The sequence below is a fragment of the Nansenia antarctica genome, assembly GCF_963989245.1.
Source record: "Nansenia antarctica genome assembly, chromosome: 1".
Classification (NCBI taxonomy): domain Eukaryota; kingdom Metazoa; phylum Chordata; class Actinopteri; order Argentiniformes; family Microstomatidae; genus Nansenia; species Nansenia antarctica.
The window spans coordinates 28,707,113-28,726,932 of NC_137674.1; the positions used below are offsets into that span (position 1 = coordinate 28,707,113).

A 19,820-nucleotide genomic window follows, 5' to 3' on the forward strand; every position below is an offset into this window, starting at 1 on the left:
GTCCCACCGACACCCTCTGACCGTCCTCTGAGACCGTCTCCCCATTCACCTCCGCATCCTCTGATCCAAGGCGGCGACTACCACGGCCCTCCGTTCTGACCTTGTCCAGCATACACGGGGCGCTTGTGTAATGCATAGATTTCCTCTTACTCACTTCCCGAGGGACAATCAATTGCTGGGATGGCCCACCCTGCCTAGGCGTTCTGTGTTTTAATGCAGTGTCGTCTGTAATTGTGTCAGGTTTATTTACCTTATTTATCTGGACAATGTGAGCCTCTTCGGCACCGTATAAAAACATTAAATTGGCTCAGGGATCACTGGGGGAATCAAGCCTTTACCTCGGGGGCTGGGTTCAGGCTAGTTACGAACCGTAATTAGTTTGACACTCGCAGGGTGACAGCACGCTAGCTCGCGTGGCCATTAATTATGCTATGCTAATCGATATGGAAGGGTGTAGAGGGCAGCTGCTGGCGGTTTGCACATGCGGCGTTCATCTGTTTGCATAAAGACGTCTTCGGCAGCTGAACGTGAAGGACTAACAACGGGCCAGAGGTGTAGCAGTGTCGCATCGTCGCGGGGAATGCTACGAAATTAACTGAGCGTGAATAATAAATGAATTAGTGAAGTGGTTCTACTATTTCTCTGGGCTGTCTCTTCCTCGTGGTTGGCTGTGGGATGAGGCTTTCGAGTTGTCTATCTATCTATCTATCGATATATCTGTTACGGTACATGTGGGAAAACTAGGGTTAGGGTTAGGTTCTAGGGTGACTTGGTACATAGACACATACACACACACACACACACACACACACACACACACACAAACACACTCACACTCACACTCACACTCACACTCACTCACAGAATCACAGAATCACAGTTTGATTGAATCTTTATATTTCTCTATATACTTTACTGTACCACAGATGTGTAATGGTTATGAGCCTTTGTATGTTACATATCTGTGACAACATCCAACGTCCACATCTTAGCTTCCTCCTGTTTATATTCCACACACAGGACCAGTCCGTTAAAACAATTACCTCCTTCATGTAAATGTGTCTGTCCCTTTGGCATTGATAAGACGGGGCAGCACCCTACTTTATAAGGTATATGTTTACAATCCACATCTTAGTTTCCTCCTGCTTATATTACGTTCGAAAGACCATTCCGATGGTGTGAACAAAATTAACTCCTTCATTTACATGTATGTATGTCAGTCCATCTGGCCTCGACTGAAGACCGAAGACTCCCGTTGGTTGTCAGGTCAGATCATCAGTCCTCCTGGATGTTTGTTGTTATTCTATTTTTTGTATAAAGAAACACATGCATAAGTCTATTTTATGAAGGGAATACAGTCAATCTGAAAGGGCCATGGAACTCTTCATAGTTGGATGAAGTTCTAAATGTACCAACATGCAATGAGCATGGTGTGTTGGCTTACCACAGGAACAGATGTCACACAACAGCGTGTTTCTATAATTGAGCCCTATGAGAATTTCTATATGTTCTAAAAATGGTGGCAAGAAAGGGAAGGAGTACCGTAGACGTGCCTATTCATCCTCCGCATGTGTGTGTACAAATCAAGGGAGGCTGTTGGGAGGTAGAAATCAGAGGACGGGCTCATTGTAAATGCACGGAACGGAATGTGGAACGCTATCACACACACGTTCCTCATACCCGGTCCACGCATCACCCCGCAACAACCCCGTCCTCCTCCTGCGTCTACCTCTGCCAGCGTCCGCTGATGTTCACAGGTGTTCACAGCAGCTACATATCCCGTTCCCCCTCTATCAATAGCATCTCTTGAACTTGATGAGTTTGTGGAAGGCCTGCTTGAACTCGTCGTTGAAGACGGTGTAGATGACGGGGTTGATGAGGGAGTTGAGGTACCCCAGCCAGGTGAACACGTCGAACAGCACCGGGTGGAACCAACACTCCTTACAGATGGCCAGCACCAGGGTGCCCACGAAGAAGGGCAGCCAGCACACGATGAAGGCCCCCAGGATGATGCCCAGCGTCTTGGTGGCCTTCTTCTCCCTCGCGGCGCACAGCCTCTTCCTCTCCAGCAGGTTGTCGGCCAGCTTGATCTTCACACTGTTCATGAAGAGAGGAGACTCTCCGGTGCTGCCTCCGCAGTTACCACCACCGCCCCCCGCTCCCCCCCCGCCGCCGCCACCGCCACCGTGCAGGTGCACTTCCTGGTTGGAGGAGGAGTTTATGGAGCAGAGGGAGGAGGCGGCGGAGGTCTGGATGAGCTGGGCGGTGGTGAAGCGTTTGCCGCAGGACGCCGGCGTCTTGAAGATGCGCGAGCGGGCCGCCACGTAGATCCGGCCGTAGAGGATGACCAGGAGGACCGTGGGGACGTAGAACGCCCCGAAGGTGGAGTACAGGGTGTAGGAGATCTGGTCCGTGTTCACCATGCACTCCGTCAGCTCCTCCTTGGCCTTGGCCTGCCTCCAGAAGAGCGGAGGCATGGAGATGGAGATGGAGATCACCCAGACCACGGCGATCATCAGCGCCGCGCGCCTCGTCGTGCGCCTCTTGGAGTACTCCAACGCGTCCGTTATGGCCCAGTAGCGGTCCAGCGCGATGACGCACAGGTGGAGGATGGAGGCGGTGCAGAAGGTGATGTCGGACGAGAGCCAGATGTCGCAGACGATCTGCCCCAGCGACCACGTCTTGCTCACCGTGTAGACGATGCTGATGGGCATGACCAGGATGGACACCAGCAGGTCCGTCACCGCCAGAGAGCCGATCAGGAAGTTGGCGGGCGTGTGGAGCTTCCGGGTGAGGAATATGGTGGCGACGACAAAGCCGTTGGAGAGGACGGTGGCCAGGGTGAGGAGCGCCAAGGCGGCGGAGAGGGAGATCTGGAGGCCCAGGAGGGTGCCCTCGTCCCAGGGGGACGCCTCCGTGGCGTTGGGTTCGGCGGACGCCGTGCCGTTGGTGAAGAACGCCTCCACAGAGTCGTTGAACACGCCTACGTCCATCGTGGCCTTGGCCCTTGTGTCCGTAACCCTGCTGTTTCAAGGTTCAGAGGATCCGCATTAGGACCACGGATCCGGGCTGACGCTGCCCTGTCTGTCTGAGTGGCGCATGCTGCGTTGATTGGTTAGACAGTCCAGTATGCAATTGTCTGGGTTCTCACAGTGTTTGTACAGCATGAACGAAGCCTTTTTTTCTTCTCCTTATTGAAGACTCTTGAGACTCGCCAGGTTTTCTCTGTGTATCTCCATCTCTCACAGCAGCTCAAAGATGATATCAGCGGTTATTGGATTTCAGGTGACAGAGCCAATTAGTCACACCTGTACCGTGTCAGCGCGCGGCTAATGGCGTCGTTATTATCGAAGCGCCTGGATTATTGTCCATTTCGGCATACGCACACACACACACACTCACGCACACGCTGATATTGATTTGGCCACGGTGGTGGAGGTGCTCTAGGCTAACTGGACAGGGTGGTAGGTCCTGATTTGTATTCGTCTCTCGTCAGACCTCTCTCTCTCTCTGCCAGGGTTCTTATCAGCTCTCCGGCCAAGCCCAGCACAGCAGGAACACCTCAGGCAGACCCTGGCTTCCTATCTGCCACTTTCATGGTCTCCTTCCCTTTCAACAGCCCACAGAGAGGACAGAATACACACTCCAAAGATGATGGCGATGATAAATTGCCCGGCCGTCTCTCTTCTCTTTGTCTCAGTCTTTCTCTCGGTCTTTCTCTCTCTCTCTCTCTCTCTCTCTCTCTCTCTCTCTCTCTCTCTCTCTCTCTCTCTCTCTCTCTCTCTCTCTGTCAATCTGTCTGTCTCTGTTTTTGAAGCTAAGTTGCCATGTCGTTCAATTTGTAATTCTTGTAATTAAATGACGTCATTTTCGGAAAGAAGTGAAGCGATACACAGTGCGTCTGTCTCTCTCTCGCTCGCTCGCTCTCTCACTCGTAAATCTGAAGCTGGGCCAAGATGTTTAATTAGTGCTCAGAAGTAAATTTTTGACATGATACACAGCCCCGCTCTCTCTCTCTCATTCGCTGGGCCAGGTCTATCTGTGCTCAGAGGAAGACGTGTGAAGCATTAGCGTAGTGATCCGGTAAGTGACCCCGTCTCTTAGAAGACGAAGCTAAGCTAGAACTTAAACACGATGTCCACAACAACAGAAACATTGCCAAGTCCCCCTCATCCGTGCCGCTCATGGACAACAAGTCAATAGCACTTTTTCATTCCATGTGTTTTTTGTCTCAGAAATGCAATAGCAACCGTGACGTTTTCAACGCCGCCCCACCCCCTCCGCGGGGATCGAAGCACAGCATGCAGGCTATTGAATTTCGAGATGTGTCCGAGCTTTATCCACTCTCAAAGCTTAGTTGGACCCTTAAGTGCTCAACGGTGAGGTCCGGAGGGGGTATAGGCAGAGAGTTCGATCGCACACCGATGTCCTGATTATGCTTTCCGTAATTCCAGGCACAGCTACAGCATTTTCACCTGAAAGAAAGAAAGAAAGAAAGAGTTAGGAGAGAGAGATGGAAAAAAGTATGCATTAGGAATATACTCGGCAATCCCCTTGACAACCTTCCCACCTACTTAGCCTACATGAGGAGCATACAGAACCCAGGTGTAACCACCCGAGGAGGTTGACCTGCCTCTGCAATGGGATCCCTCACGCTTCGAGCCTCGTATCTAACACACCTACACTATTGTGTTCAGCCATTACAAGCAAAGTTTGGTGTTGGAGTCATTAGCGTGGGGATGGAGTGGGGAGTGTGGTTTTGCATTTACAATAATAACATGAAAATGGATGATGGTCTCACATAATGAGTCGCATTATCTTGAAGAGCCAGTGATCCCACACACACACACACATGCATGTACACGCACAAATACACACACACACACACACACACACATGCACAACGCACACACACACACACACGTACGCACACACACACACCATACCACGCACAAACACAAACACCCACACGCACACACCATACCACGCACAAACACAAACACACACACACGCACACACACACACACACACGTACACACGCACACACACACGTACACACGCACACAAGGCAGAGAAGCATGGAATGCAGAGGAGCAGTAATGTGTGTTATACCCAGTCCTCTCCATAACTCAAGAGTTGCAGGTGAAGTGAACGAGTCGTGAGGCAGTGAATGAACCGTAGGTAGACAGCACATGTTTTTGGTACGCAGTGATTGAGATAGTTGCTTAGTTACAGAGTTTACACACAACGACCACTAGTTGGCCGCTTGTAAATGAGCCTGCTTCCTACACAGAAAAACGGCAAAATAGCTTTATATTAGCTTATCCTGATGTGATTTTGAAAATGTAAGGATACTGGGTGGTAGAACGCACATATCTAGGAAAAGTCATGAAAGGTGGGTCCTGAAATGTTATCGAGTGCAAAGATATAACATTTTTCTTTACTCAAATGACCCCTCATGGCTGTTCTAGTGTTAACTCACCCTATGACATTAAGCTGTTAACAATACATCGGATTTAGCTGATTATCTGATGTAGAAATGTGAAAACAATGTCACATCCAGGTGGGGTTGTGTGTGTGTGTGTGTGTGTGTGTGTGTGTGTGTGGGAAGACAAACTGTTGTGTTGAAACAAAGCAAACCTTCTGCCCACTGTGTTTGCAAAGAAGAAAACTCGTCTCATCTTTAATCTTCTTCACTAGCACAGTGTGTGGGAGTTGTTCTTTGTTGTCAACAGTGCTGATTACTTAAACATCCGCATCCACACAAAATGAGTTTCTGTATTTATTTCTGCTAGGTGTTTTGTTCCACATCAATCACAATGAAGTCACAAAGCCTGCTACTTAAAGAGGAGAGGCTCCATACCGTGCTGTGCACCAGGGGTGGAGGCTGGTGGAGGTAGAAATGGGAGGACAGGCTCATTGGAATGGAATGAAGAATGGTATCAAACACGTTTTCTACCGATTTCTACCTCCACGAGCCTCCCCTGCTCCGATTCCCCTGTACGCACATACAGTACCGTATACATACACATGTGTGCACTGACTGTAAGTAAGTTGCGTTGGATAAAAGTGTCAGCTTGAATGGTATGTGTCCCAAGATGCCTTGCAAGGGAGCCATTAGGAGGTAGGACGAACTGGAAGTGACAGAACAATGTCACCATTTACCCAGCGTGCCTCAGGTGAGTGCTACCTGTCACACCACATGACAACAGAAGACTGACAGTCCTCTCTCTCTCTTTCCCTTCGCCCTGTGTCCATACGATGCACCAGGGGAGGCTGGCGGAGGTAGAAATCGGAGGACGGGCTCATTATAAAGCATGGAATTAGAATTAGGAATGCTATCAAACATGTTCCAATCCCTTATTCCGTTCCGTGCATTACCTTGATGAGCCCGTCCTCCGATTTCTACCTCCACCAGCCGCCCCCTGCAATGCGTAGTGCTTGAGAAAACAGTGAGCAGTGTGCTGGTTCCCCTCTGGTTAGCATGCTGATGTGTCACTGATTACCTGCTGTGGAGGTCTATGTGTAGATATGTGGATAGATACATGGAGAGCTTAATGGGTGTAAATTGGCATAATGAGTATTGGCAGTTTGTAGGCTTATAAGTGACTGGCACTGTCACACACACTTTTACTTAGAACAACCTTCAAAACATACTCAAATTAGATTAATTCACTTGTATCTAATTTAAGACCTTGATAAATGATCTGTCATCCGAGGATTGTACGTGTTTTATTTGATTATATTCTGTAAATAGTAGCGGTAATTGTTTGTCATTTTAAATGTACTTTTTAATGATTCATAATTGTAAGCAGGGCTCACCCTGAATACATAAAGGCATAGGAAGGCGTACATTGGGGCCCATGTAACACATTGTTGTGTTGGTGTCATCTTTATCAAAGTAAAGAACCCTCATTTTTGTTTATTTTCAGACAAAGGGTGCAGACTAGGAGAAAATGTGGAACAACAAACAGAGATTATGTTGCTAATGGGAACCACACAGAAACAATAATGCTTGAATTAACATGCCTGCAAATTTGGTTTGTTAGTTACAGCACAGGGTTCGTTAAGGTACGGCACCGGGTTCATTAGTTACGGCACAGCGTATAATGCTTTACGAGTCCCTGGGCGTTAAGGCCTCTGAGACAGAGGAGCGAGGTGAGACGCAGTGCCTTCAAGAGGCTTCACCTTCAACTGCCCGCAGCAGCAGCCTGTAATCAAAACACATCCTGCACGCTTCTGAAGTGTGTCAGAATAACAAGGAACACAAAAGCGGACAGACTGTCCGTCAAACAACTGCGGCGAATTCAACACCTCCGTCTCCTGTTTAATTAGATCACTACGTGAGTCTTAACTAACCACGGCATGTATTGGCTGTAGGCCACTACGTGTCTTTTCACAGTTACAGTTACACATCCGTTCGCCCTGATACCAGTGGCGTGTCCAGACCTTTTTCACTGGGGTGGCCCAGGTGGGGCACCTTGTTATGCATGGGTGGCACAATTTTGAGAATTTAACACTTAATTCCCTGCATTCTGGTGAATTTGTACACACCATTTTGTGCTTTTTATTACCATTTCTGTCTCCACTCCCCATTGTATACTTTAATTGGGCTACTAAGGTCATGTTCTTACATGAAAATCTGAATCATGACCCAGAGCAAGCGGATGAGTTTGCAACATTGTTGCATAAATTATTTCTGATTTGCGTTCTCACAGCCCTTTATGTAAACAAAGTAACATAGGCAATTGAAGCAACAGACGTGGTAGTTGATTGGTCAGGAAAATAGAAAACTGCCCGTTCGTCCCGCTCTTATCCAGATCAACACGCATGCGCTGTTGTTTTCCTATGGACAGCCTCATGCGTCGTTTCTAATCGGAGCGAAACCACCCTTTTCAAGCGCCGGAGCATTTGTTGGTTGTTTGCTCCGGGAGTGACTTCGAATGTGCGTTCTCACAGCTCCAAACAACGCAGAGCAAAGCGAATTTTATCCTAAACTCTGATTCCAAGTGAAGCAAAACGTTTTAACCACTAGCACAACACCGTAGCCTATATGTAGCTATGCAAAAGTCTAACGTTATTAATGGTACTCACATTTCTTCAGGAGCGCCAAGACCAGCACACCTCACCGCTGATCAAAAATGTGTTCTGTTCAAAAAGTTCGTCTCGTGGCGCGAAGTGGCCTCTGCTCTGAGTGACTAGGCAGACAGCCAATCAATCAGGGTGGCACCTAGGGTGGCCAATCAGATTTCACACGCCCCTGCCTGATACGACGCAGCTTAATCACCTCCATTAGCAGAGCGCAGTTGATTTGACCGAGGGGATGATTAGTGTGCGTTCTAACAACACAGTGACAAATAACTTTCTCTTTTTCTCTCTCTCTCTCTCTCTTTCACTCTATTTCTTTCTCCTTTCTCTAGCTCTCTCTTTCCCTCCCTCTCCCTCTATCTCTCTCTCTCTCACTCACTCACTCACTCTCTCTCGCTCTCTCTCTCTCTATCTCTCTTGATCTCCCTCCCACTCTCTTTCTCTCATACTCTCGCTCTCTGTCACTCTTTCTTTCTTTCTTTCTCCTTTTTCTATCTCTCTCTTTCCCTCCCACACTCTGGGCCCTATTATGCACTTCATCAATAAGACGAGGCGGTAGATCTAAACTTAAGACGTGGAGGCGTGGTCAAGGCCACTTTGCTATTATGCGTGCTGTAGTGGGCACCTAAAACCCGGCGCTAAGCAAAGAAATTAGTCATGGGTGTGTTTTGGGCGTCTTCTCAATCAACCCAATCAGCGTGCCAGGTGCCATTCCCTTTAAGAACCGGCTGCGTTAAGTCATTAGCGCTATGCTATTATGGAAGTCCTAAGAAGGAGGTCAGCGCGCTTCTCTGCCTCTCCCTTCTGAAATAAAGCATTTATACTGTGACCGTAATTGACGTCTTGCCGTGGAGCCACGTGCGTGTTCATGTGTGCCCACATGCATGCGCAAACCGCGGAGGCGCGCTCGTGTTTCAAAACGTGAAAAAGTCTAAACTTAAGAACTTTTCAAACCACTTCTTAGCGATAGGAGCAAAGTCAGATCGCATAATAGCAGGGGCGCCTAGTGAACTTAATTAACATATGAACACTCCCACAATGAGCAATATATGCACGGGAGTTTTACGTCTTATGTGTGGGCGCCTATCGACACCTGCATAATAGCAGTAGCGCGTATGAAGCGCATAATAAGGGTGGCGGTAGGTCTTAACCTGGCGGTGCGTCTTAATTAACACTTAAGACGGCAAGTTAAGAAGTGCATAATAGGGCCCTCTATCTCTCTCTCACTCACTCACTCACTCACTCGCCCTCCCACTCTCTCTCGCTCTCACTCACTCTCTCTATCTCACTCTCTATCTCTCTTGATCTCTCTCTCTTTCTCTATCTATCTCTCTCTCACTTGCTCTCTTTTCAAACAGGACAGGTGAGTGTAAATAATCAGTAGAAACATAAATGCCTCTTTCACTGAATGTTAAATCTCCACGTAGAAGCTAGAAAGTCTGAACTCAAACCTTATTTTATTAATCATGTTTTTGAGGAAACGGGATGTCAGTTATTCTTCACATTTGAATGAATGAATTGATTGAACACTCCTAAAAACACAATACCATGCCACCATTTTCAGACAAAGTAAGTAAGTAAGTAAGTACCGGTAAGTAAGTAAGTAAGTAAGTAAGTAAGTAAGTAAGTAAAGCTTTATTTATATAGTGCCTTTCGTACATGGAATGCAACTCAAAGCGCTTACTCAACTACAAACAAAACTGTCACTCTCAGATGTTTTGTCGTCATGGCCTAGCCTCGAGCCTCTACCAGAACACAATGCGATGGTTTTCGGTGTCCAAATACATGAACATTCCCAGCAAGCGCCCTTCACAATCAATTCTCAACATGTCAACAAACTCAAGAGTCACAAGGAGAGTTGTTGTTGTTGTGCTGAAGCCAGACACTCTTGGTTTGTGCCTTGTGATCTTCCACATTTAGAAGACGGAAGCTGCTCTCAAGTTGTCAATTTCTTTGGCAAACTGAATAAAGCGAAGTCCGTCTGGCGGTAAGCCGAGGTGGAGCCGGTGCGGCAGCCTAAAGCTCCTGAGATGAGATTCCAGAGTAACTCATTTAAAGATGAGGAGCCTCAGAGGCTCAGACAGATGGAGAGAGCCAATATCAAGTTTGATAGAGAGAGGGGGGCGGGGGGGTGGTGGGAGAGCTTTAGGAGGGCTTAAGGGGACAGAGAATTCAGGTTGAAAGGTTTTCAAAGGTTTTCATTTTGATTCCACTGGACTGCAACCATCACCATTACGAGTGATGAGGCAAGGCAAGACTTTACAACTGTACCTGAGAGTCTTTACAACTGTACCTGAGAGTCTTTACAACTGTACCTGAGAGTCTTTACAACTGTACCTGAGAGTCTTTACAACTGTACCTGAGTCTTTACAACTGCACCTGAGAGTCTTTACAACTGTACCTGAGAGTCTTTACAACTGCACCTGAGTCTTTACAACTGTACCTGAGAGTCTTTACAACTGTACCTGAGAGTCTTTACAACTGTACCTGAGTGTCTTTACAACTGTACCTGAGTCTTTACAACTGTACCTGAGTCTTTACAACTGTACCTGAGAGTCTTTACAACTGTACCTGAGTCTTTACAACTGTACCTGAGAGTCTTTACAACTGTACCTGAGAGTCTTTACAACTGTACCTGAGAGTCTTTACAACTGTACCTGAGAGTCTTTACAACTGTACCTGAGAGTCTTTACAACTGTACATGAGTCTTTACAACTGTACCTGAGAGTCTTTACAACTGCACCTGAGAGTCTTTACAACTGTACCTGAGAGTCTTTACAACTGTACCTGAGAGTCTTTACAACTGTACCTGAGTCTTTACAACTGTACCTGAGAGTCTTTACAACTGTACCTGAGTCTTTACAACTGTACATGAGTCTTTACAACTGTACCTGAGTCTTTACAACTGTACCTGAGAGTCTTTACAACTGTACCTGAGAGTCTTTACAACTGTACCTGAGTCTTTACAACTGTACCTGAGAGTCTTTACAACTGTACCTGAGTGTCTTTACAACTGTACCTGAGTCTTTACAACTGTACCTGAGAGTCTTTACAACTGTACCTGAGTCTTTACAACTGTACCTGAGTCTTTACAACTGTACCTGAGTCTTTACAACTGTACCTGAGTCTTTACAACTGTACCTGAGAGTCTTTACAACTGTACCTGAGAGTCTTTACAACTGTACCTGAGAGTCTTTACACCTGTACCTGAGTCTTTACAACTGTACCTGAGTCTTTACAACTGTACCTGAGAGTCTTTACAACTGTACCTGAGTCTTTACAACTGTACCTGAGTCTTTACAACTGTACCTGAGAGTCTTTACAACTGTACCTGAGTCTTTACAACTGTACCTGAGAGTCTTTACAACTGTACCTGAGTCTTTACAACTGTACCTGAGAGTCTTTACAACTGTACCTGAGTCTTTACAACTGTACCTGAGTCTTTACAACTGTACCTGAGTCTTTACAACTGTACCTGAGTCTTTACAACTGTACCTGAGAGTCTTTACAACTGTACCTGAGTCTTTACAACTGTACCTGAGAGTCTTTACAACTGTACCTGAGTCTTTACAACTGTACCTGAGAGTCTTTACAACTGTACCTGAGAGTCTTTACAACTGTACCTGGGAGTCTTTACAACTGTACCTGAGTCTTTACAACTGTACCTGAGAGTCTTTACAACTGTACCTGAGAGTCTTTACAACTGTACCTGGGAGTCTTTACAACTGTACCTGAGTCTTTACAACTGTACCTGAGAGTCTTTACAACTGTACCTGAGAGTCTTTACAACTGTACCTGAGAGTCTTTACAACTGTACCTGAGTCTTTACAACTGTACCTGAGTCTTTACAACTGTACCTGAGAGTCTTTACAACTGTACCTGGGAGTCTTTACAACTGTACCTGAGAGTCTTTACAACTGCACCTGAGTCTTTACAACTGTACCTGAGTCTTTACAACTGTACCTGAGTCTTTACAACTGTACATGAGCGTCTTTACAACTGTACCTGAGAGTCTTTACAACTGTACCTGAGAGTCTTTACAACTGTACCTGAGAGTCTTTACAACTGTACCTGAGAGTCTTTACAACTGTACCTGAGAGTCTTTACAACTGTACCTGAGTCTTTACAACTGTACCTGAGAGTCTTTACAACTGTACCTGAGAGTCTTTACAACTGTACCTGAGAGTCTTTACAACTGTACCTGAGAGTCTTTACAACTGTACCTGAGAGTCTTTACAACTGTACCTGAGTCTTTACAACTGTACCTGAGTGTCTTTACAACTGTACCTGAGTCTTTACAACTGTACCTGAGTCTTTACAACTGTACCTGAGTCTTTACAACTGTACCTGAGTCTTTACAACTGTACCTGAGAGTCTTTACAACTGTACCTGAGAGTCTTTACAACTGTACCTGAGTCTTTACAACTGTACCTGAGAGTCTTTACAACTGTACCTGGGAGTCTTTACAACTGTACCTGAGAGTCTTTACAACTGTACCTGAGAGTCTTTACAACTGTACCTGAGTCTTTACAACTGCACCTGAGAGTCTTTACAACTGTACCTGGGAGGCTTTACAACTGTACCTGAGTCTTTACAACTGTACCTGAGAGTCTTTACAACTGTACCTGAGAGTCTTTACAACTGTACCTGGGAGTCTTTACAACTGTACCTGGGAGTCTTTACAACTGTACCTGGGAGTCTTTACAACTGTACCTGAGTCTTTACAACTGTACCTGAGAGTCTTTACAACTGTACCTGAGAGTCTTTACAACTGTACCTGGGAGTCTTTACAACTGTACCTGAGTCTTTACAACTGTACCTGAGTCTTTACAACTGTACCTGAGAGTCTTTACAACTGTACCTGAGTCTTTACAACTGTACCTGAGTCTTTACAACTGTACCTGAGAGTCTTTACAACTGTACCTGAGTCTTTACAACTGTACCTGAGAGTCTTTACAACTGTACCTGAGTCTTTACAACTGTACCTGAGTCTTTACAACTGTACCTGAGAGTCTTTACAACTGTACCTGAGAGTCTTTACAACTGTACCTGAGTCTTTACAACTGTACCTGAGAGTCTTTACAACTGTACCTGAGAGTCTTTACAACTGCACCTGAGTCTTTACAACTGTACCTGAGTCTTTACAACTGTACCTGAGTCTTTACAACTGTACCTGAGAGTCTTTACAACTGTACCTGAGTCTTTACAACTGTACCTGAGAGTCTTTACAACTGTACCTGAGTCTTTACAACTGTACCTGAGAGTCTTTACAACTGTACCTGAGTCTTTACAACTGTACCTGGGAGTCTTTACAACTGTACCTGAGAGTCTTTACAACTGTACCTGAGTCTTTACAACTGTACCTGAGAGTCTTTACAACTGTACCTGAGTCTTTACAACTGTACCTGGGAGTCTTTACAACTGTACATGAGAGTCTTTACAACTGTACCTGAGAGTCTTTACAACTGTACATGAGAGTCTTTACAACTGTACCTGAGAGTCTTTACAACTGTACCTGAGTCTTTACAACTGTACCTGAGAGTCTTTACAACTGTACCTGAGTCTTTACAACTGTACCTGGGAGTCTTTACAACTGTACATGAGAGTCTTTACAACTGTACCTGAGAGTCTTTACAACTGTACATGAGAGTCTTTACAACTGTACCTGAGTCTTTACAACTGTACCTGAGAGTCTTTACAACTGTACCTGGGAGTCTTTACAACTGTACCTGAGAGTCTTTACAACTGTACCTGAGAGTCTTTACAACTGTACCTGAGAGTCTTTACAACTGTACATGAGAGTCTTTACAACTGCACCTGAGAGTCTTTACAACTGTACCTGGGAGTCTTTACAACTGTACCTGGGAGTCTTTACAACTGTACCTGAGTCTTTACAACTGTACCTGAGAGTCTTTACAACTGTACCTGAGTCTTTACAACTGTACCTGAGTCTTTACAACTGTACCTGAGTCTTTACAACTGTACCTGAGAGTCTTTACAACTGTACCTGAGAGTCTTTACAACTGTACCTGAGTCTTTACAACTGTACCTGAGTCTTTACAACTGTACCTGAGAGTCTTTACAACTGTACCTGAGAGTCTTTACAACTGTACCTGAGTCTTTACAACTGTACCTGAGTCTTTACAACTGTACCTGAGTCTTTACAACTGTACCTGAGTCTTTACAACTGTACCTGAGAGTCTTTACAACTGTACCTGAGAGTCTTTACAACTGTACCTGAGTCTTTACAACTGTACCTGGGAGTCTTTACAACTGTACCCGAGAGTCTTTACAACTGTACCTGAGTCTTTACAACTGTACCTGAGAGTCTTTACAACTGTACCTGAGAGTCTTTACAACTGCACCTGGGAGTCTTTACAACTGTACATGAGGCTTTACAACTGCACCTGAGAGTCTTTACAACTGTACCTGAGTCTTTACAACTGCACCTGAGTCTTTACAACTGTACCTGAGAGTCTTTACAACTGTACCTGAGAGTCTTTACAACTGTACCTGAGTCTTTACAACTGTACCTGAGAGTCTTTACAACTGTACCTGAGAGTCTTTACAACTGTACCTGAGAGTCTTTACAACTGTACCTGAGAGTCTTTACAACTGTACCTGAGTCTTTACAACTGTACCTGAGTCTTTACAACTGTACCTGAGAGTCTTTACAACTGTACCTGAGTCTTTACAACTGTACCTGAGAGTCTTTACAACTGTACCTGAGAGTCTTTACAACTGTACCTGAGAGTCTTTACAACTGTACCTGAGAGTCTTTACAACTGTACCTGAGAGTCTTTACAACTGTACCTGAGAGTCTTTACAACTGTACCTGAGTCTTTACAACTGTACCTGAGAGTCTTTACAACTGCACCTGAGAGTCTTTACAACTGTACATGAGAGTCTTTACAACTGTACCTGAGAGTCTTTACAACTGCACCTGAGAGTCTTTACAACTGTACCTGAGTCTTTACAACTGTACCTGAGAGTCTTTACAACTGTACCTGAGAGTCTTTACAACTGTACCTGAGAGTCTTTACAACTGTACCTGGGAGTCTTTACAACTGTACCTGGGAGTCTTTACAACTGTACCTGAGTCTTTACAACTGTACCTGAGAGTCTTTACAACTGTACCTGAGTGTCTTTACAACTGTACCTGGGAGTCTTTACAACTGTACCTGAGAGTCTTTACAACTGTACCTGAGTCTTTACAACTGTACCTGAGAGTCTTTACAACTGTACCTGAGTGTCTTTACAACTGTACCTGAGTGTCTTTACAACTGTACCTGAGAGTCTTTACAACTGTACCTGAGTCTTTACAACTGTACCTGAGTCTTTACAACTGTACCTGAGTCTTTACAACTGTACCTGAGTCTTTACAACTGTACCTGGGAGTCTTTACAACTGTACCTGAGTGTCTTTACAACTGTACCTGAGAGTCTTTACAACTGTACCTGAGTGTCTTTACAACTGTACCTGAGAGTCTTTACAACTGTACCTGAGAGTCTTTACAACTGTACCTGAGAGTCTTTACAACTGTACCTGAGAGTCTTTACAACTGTACCTGAGTCTTTACAACTGTACCTGAGTCTTTACAACTGTACCTGAGTCTTTACAACTGTACCTGAGTCTTTACAACTGTACCTGAGTCTTTACAACTGTACCTGAGTCTTTACAACTGTACCTGAGAGTCTTTACAACTGTACCTGAGAGTCTTTACAACTGTACCTGAGAGTCTTTACAACTGCACCTGAGAGTCTTTACAACTGTACCTGAGAGTCTTTACAACTGTACCTGAGTCTTTACAACTGTACCTGAGAGTCTTTACAACTGTACCTGAGAGTCTTTACAACTGTACCTGAGAGTCTTTACAACTGTACCTGAGAGTCTTTACAACTGTACCTGGGAGTCTTTACAACTGTACCTGAGAGTCTTTACAACTGTACCTGAGAGTCTTTACAACTGTACCTGAGTCTTTACAACTGTACCTGAGAGTCTTTACAACTGTACCTGAGAGTCTTTACAACTGTACCTGAGAGTCTTTACAACTGCACCTGAGAGTCTTTACAACTGTACCTGAGTCTTTACAACTGTACCTGAGAGTCTTTACAACTGTACCTGAGAGTCTTTACAACTGTACCTGGGAGTCTTTACAACTGCACCTGAGTCTTTACAACTGTACCTGAGAGTCTTTACAACTGTACCTGAGTCTTTACAACTGTACCTGAGTCTTTACAACTGTACCTGAGTCTTTACAACTGTACCTGAGAGTCTTTACAACTGTACCTGAGAGTCTTTACAACTGCACCTGAGTCTTTACAACTGTACCTGAGTCTTTACAACTGTACCTGAGAGTCTTTACAACTGTACCTGAGTCTTTACAACTGCACCTGAGAGTCTTTACAACTGTACCTGAGAGTCTTTACAACTGTACCTGAGAGTCTTTACAACTGTACCTGAGAGTCTTTACAACTGTACCTGAGAGTCTTTACAACTGTACCTGAGAGTCTTTACAACTGTACCTGAGAGTCTTTACAACTGTACCTGAGAGTCTTTACAACTGTACCTGAGAGTCTTTACAACTGTACCTGAGAGTCTTTACAACTGTACCTGAGAGTCTTTACAACTGTACCTGAGTCTTTACAACTGCACCTGAGAGTCTTTACAACTGTACCTGAGAGTCTTTACAACTGTACCTGAGTCTTTACAACTGTACCTGAGTCTTTACAACTGTACCTGAGTCTTTACAACTGTACCTGAGAGTCTTTACAACTGTACCTGGGAGTCTTTACAACTGTACCTGAGTCTTTACAACTGTACCTGAGTCTTTACAACTGTACCTGAGAGTCTTTACAACTGTACCTGAGAGTCTTTACAACTGTACCTGAGTCTTTACAACTGTACCTGAGTCTTTACAACTGTACCTGAGAGTCTTTACAACTGTACCTGAGAGTCTTTACAACTGTACCTGAGAGTCTTTACAACTGTACCTGGGAGTCTTTACAACTGTACCTGAGTCTTTACAACTGTACCTGAGTCTTTACAACTGCACCTGAGAGTCTTTACAACTGTACCTGAGAGTCTTTACAACTGTACCTGAGTCTTTACAACTGTACCTGAGTCTCTACAACTGTACCTGAGAGTCTTTACAACTGTACCTGGGAGTCTTTACAACTGTACCTGAGAGTCTTTACAACTGTACCTGAGAGTCTTTACAACTGTACCTGAGTCTTTACAACTGTACCTGAGTCTTTACAACTGTACCTGAGTCTTTACAACTGTACCTGAGTCTTTACAACTGTACCTGAGAGTCTTTACAACTGTACCTGAGAGTCTTTACAACTGCACCTGAGTCTTTACAACTGTACCTGAGTCTTTACAACTGTACCTGAGAGACTTTACAACTGTACCTGAGTCTTTACAACTGTACCTGAGAGTCTTTACAACTGTACCTGAGTCTTTACAACTGTACCTGAGAGTCTTTACAACTGTACCTGAGTCTTTACAACTGTACCTGAGAGTCTTTACAACTGTACCTGAGTCTTTACAACTGTACCTGAGAGTCTTTACAACTGTACCTGAGAGTCTTTACAACTGTACCTGAGTCTTTACAACTGTACCTGAGAGTCTTTACAACTGTACCTGAGTCTTTACAACTGTACCTGAGAGTCTTTACAACTGTACCTGAGAGTCTTTACAACTGTACCTGAGAGTCTTTACAACTGTACCTGAGAGTCTTTACAACTGTACCTGAGTCTTTACAACTGTACCTGAGAGTCTTTACAACTGCACCTGAGTCTTTACAACTGTACCTGAGAGTCTTTACAACTGTACCTGAGAGTCTTTACAACTGTACCTGAGTCTTTACAACTGTACCTGAGAGTCTTTACAACTGTACCTGAGTCTTTACAACTGTACCTGAGAGTCTTTACAACTGTACCTGAGTCTTTACAACTGTACCTGAGAGGCTTTACAACTGTACCTGAGAGGCTTTACAACTGTACCTGAGAGTCTTTACAACTGTACCTGAGAGTCTTTACAACTGTACCTGAGTCTTTACAACTGTACCTGAGAGTCTTTACAACTGTACCTGAGTCTTTACAACTGTACCTGAGAGTCTTTACAACTGCACCTGAGTCTTTACAACTGTACCTGAGAGTCTTTACAACTGTACCTGAGAGTCTTTACAACTGTACCTGAGTCTTTACAACTGTACCTGAGAGTCTTTACAACTGTACCTGAGTCTTTACAACTGTACCTGAGAGTCTTTACAACTGTACCTGAGTCTTTACAACTGTACCTGAGTCTTTACAACTGTACCTGAGTGTCTTTACAACTGTACCTGAGAGTCTTTACAACTGTACCTGAGAGTCTTTACAACTGTACCTGGGAGTCTTTACAACTGTACCTGAGAGTCTTTACAACTGTACCTGAGTCTTTACAACTGTACCTGAGTCTTTACAACTGTACCTGAGTGTCTTTACAACTGTACCTGAGAGTCTTTACAACTGTACCTGAGAGTCTTTACAACTGTACCTGAGAGTCTTTACAACTGTACCTGAGTCTTTACAACTGTACCTGAGAGTCTTTACAACTGTACCTGAGTCTTTACAACTGTACCTGAGAGTCTTTACAACTGTACCTGAGAGTCTTTACAACTGTACCTGAGAGTCTTTACAACTGTACCTGAGAGTCTTTACAACTGTACCTGAGAGTCTTTACAACTGTACCTGAGTCTTTACAACTGTACCTGAGTCTTTACAACTGTACCTGAGAGTTTTTACAACTGTACCTGAGTCTTTACAACTGTACCTGAGTCTTTACAACTGCACCTGAGAGTCTTTACAACTGTACCTGAGAGTCTTTACAACTGTACCTGAGAGTCTTTACAACTGTACCTGAGAGTCTTTACAACTGTACCTGAGAGTCTTTACAACTGTACCTGAGAGTCTTTACAACTGTACCTGAGTCTTTACAACTGTACCTGAGTCTTTACAACTGTACCTGAGTCTTTACAACTGTACCTGAGAGTCTTTACAACTGTACCTGGGAGTCTTTACAACTGTACCTGAGAGTCTTTACAACTGTACCTGAGAGTCTTTACAACTGTACCTGAGTCTTTACAACTGTACCTGGGAGGCTTTAGGACCCCACCTGGGAGTCGGCCATGGCGACTGAAGGTCAGCTGTGGCTCAGGAGGTAGAGCCGACGTCTAATGATCGCAACGTCGGTGGTTCGATCGCCGGCTGGCCACGTGTCGAGGTGTCCTTGGGCAAGACACTGAACCCCAGACCTCACCCGAGAGTATTTCAGAATTCACCTGGGGACTCTTTACGACCCTATCTAGGAGTCGGCTCAGTTGTGAGCGGTTCAATTCCCGCTGGGAGCATATATACTGAAAAATGTATGCACTCACTGCAATGTAAGTTGCCTTGGACAAAAGCAAACAGCTTTGAAATGGCAGATATTATATGATGTTGTAACTGGCTACAGCTGAGATGGCAGGTCTGGCCTTTAGCGTTGTCATATATTGAGTAATGGGGCCCAGAGGAGTCTCCGTTCTAACCTTTAAAAACAGAGATATAGCCTATAAGAGATCAGGATCAATCATGGAGTATAGGACAGGGGAGGCTGGTGGGGGTAGAAATCGGAGGATGGGCTCATTGGAATGCATGGAATGGAATACGGAATGGTATCATACGCATGTGATTGATACCATTCTTCATTCC

General features: G+C 44.9%; 1 protein-coding gene across 1 annotated transcript; it reads right to left on the minus strand.

Moving 5' to 3' along the window:
* Nucleotides 1-1,557: 1,557 nt before the first annotated feature.
* On the minus strand, nucleotides 1,558-2,993 carry htr1d (5-hydroxytryptamine (serotonin) receptor 1D, G protein-coupled; the record flags this gene model as incomplete). The annotated part of the gene is made up of 1 exon (XM_080548107.1): nucleotides 1,558-2,993. One exon carries the CDS (start codon nucleotides 2,991-2,993, stop codon nucleotides 1,794-1,796), a length of 1,200 nt encoding a protein of 399 aa, XP_080404233.1. The 3' UTR covers nucleotides 1,558-1,793.
* Nucleotides 2,994-19,820: the final 16,827 nt, after the last annotated feature.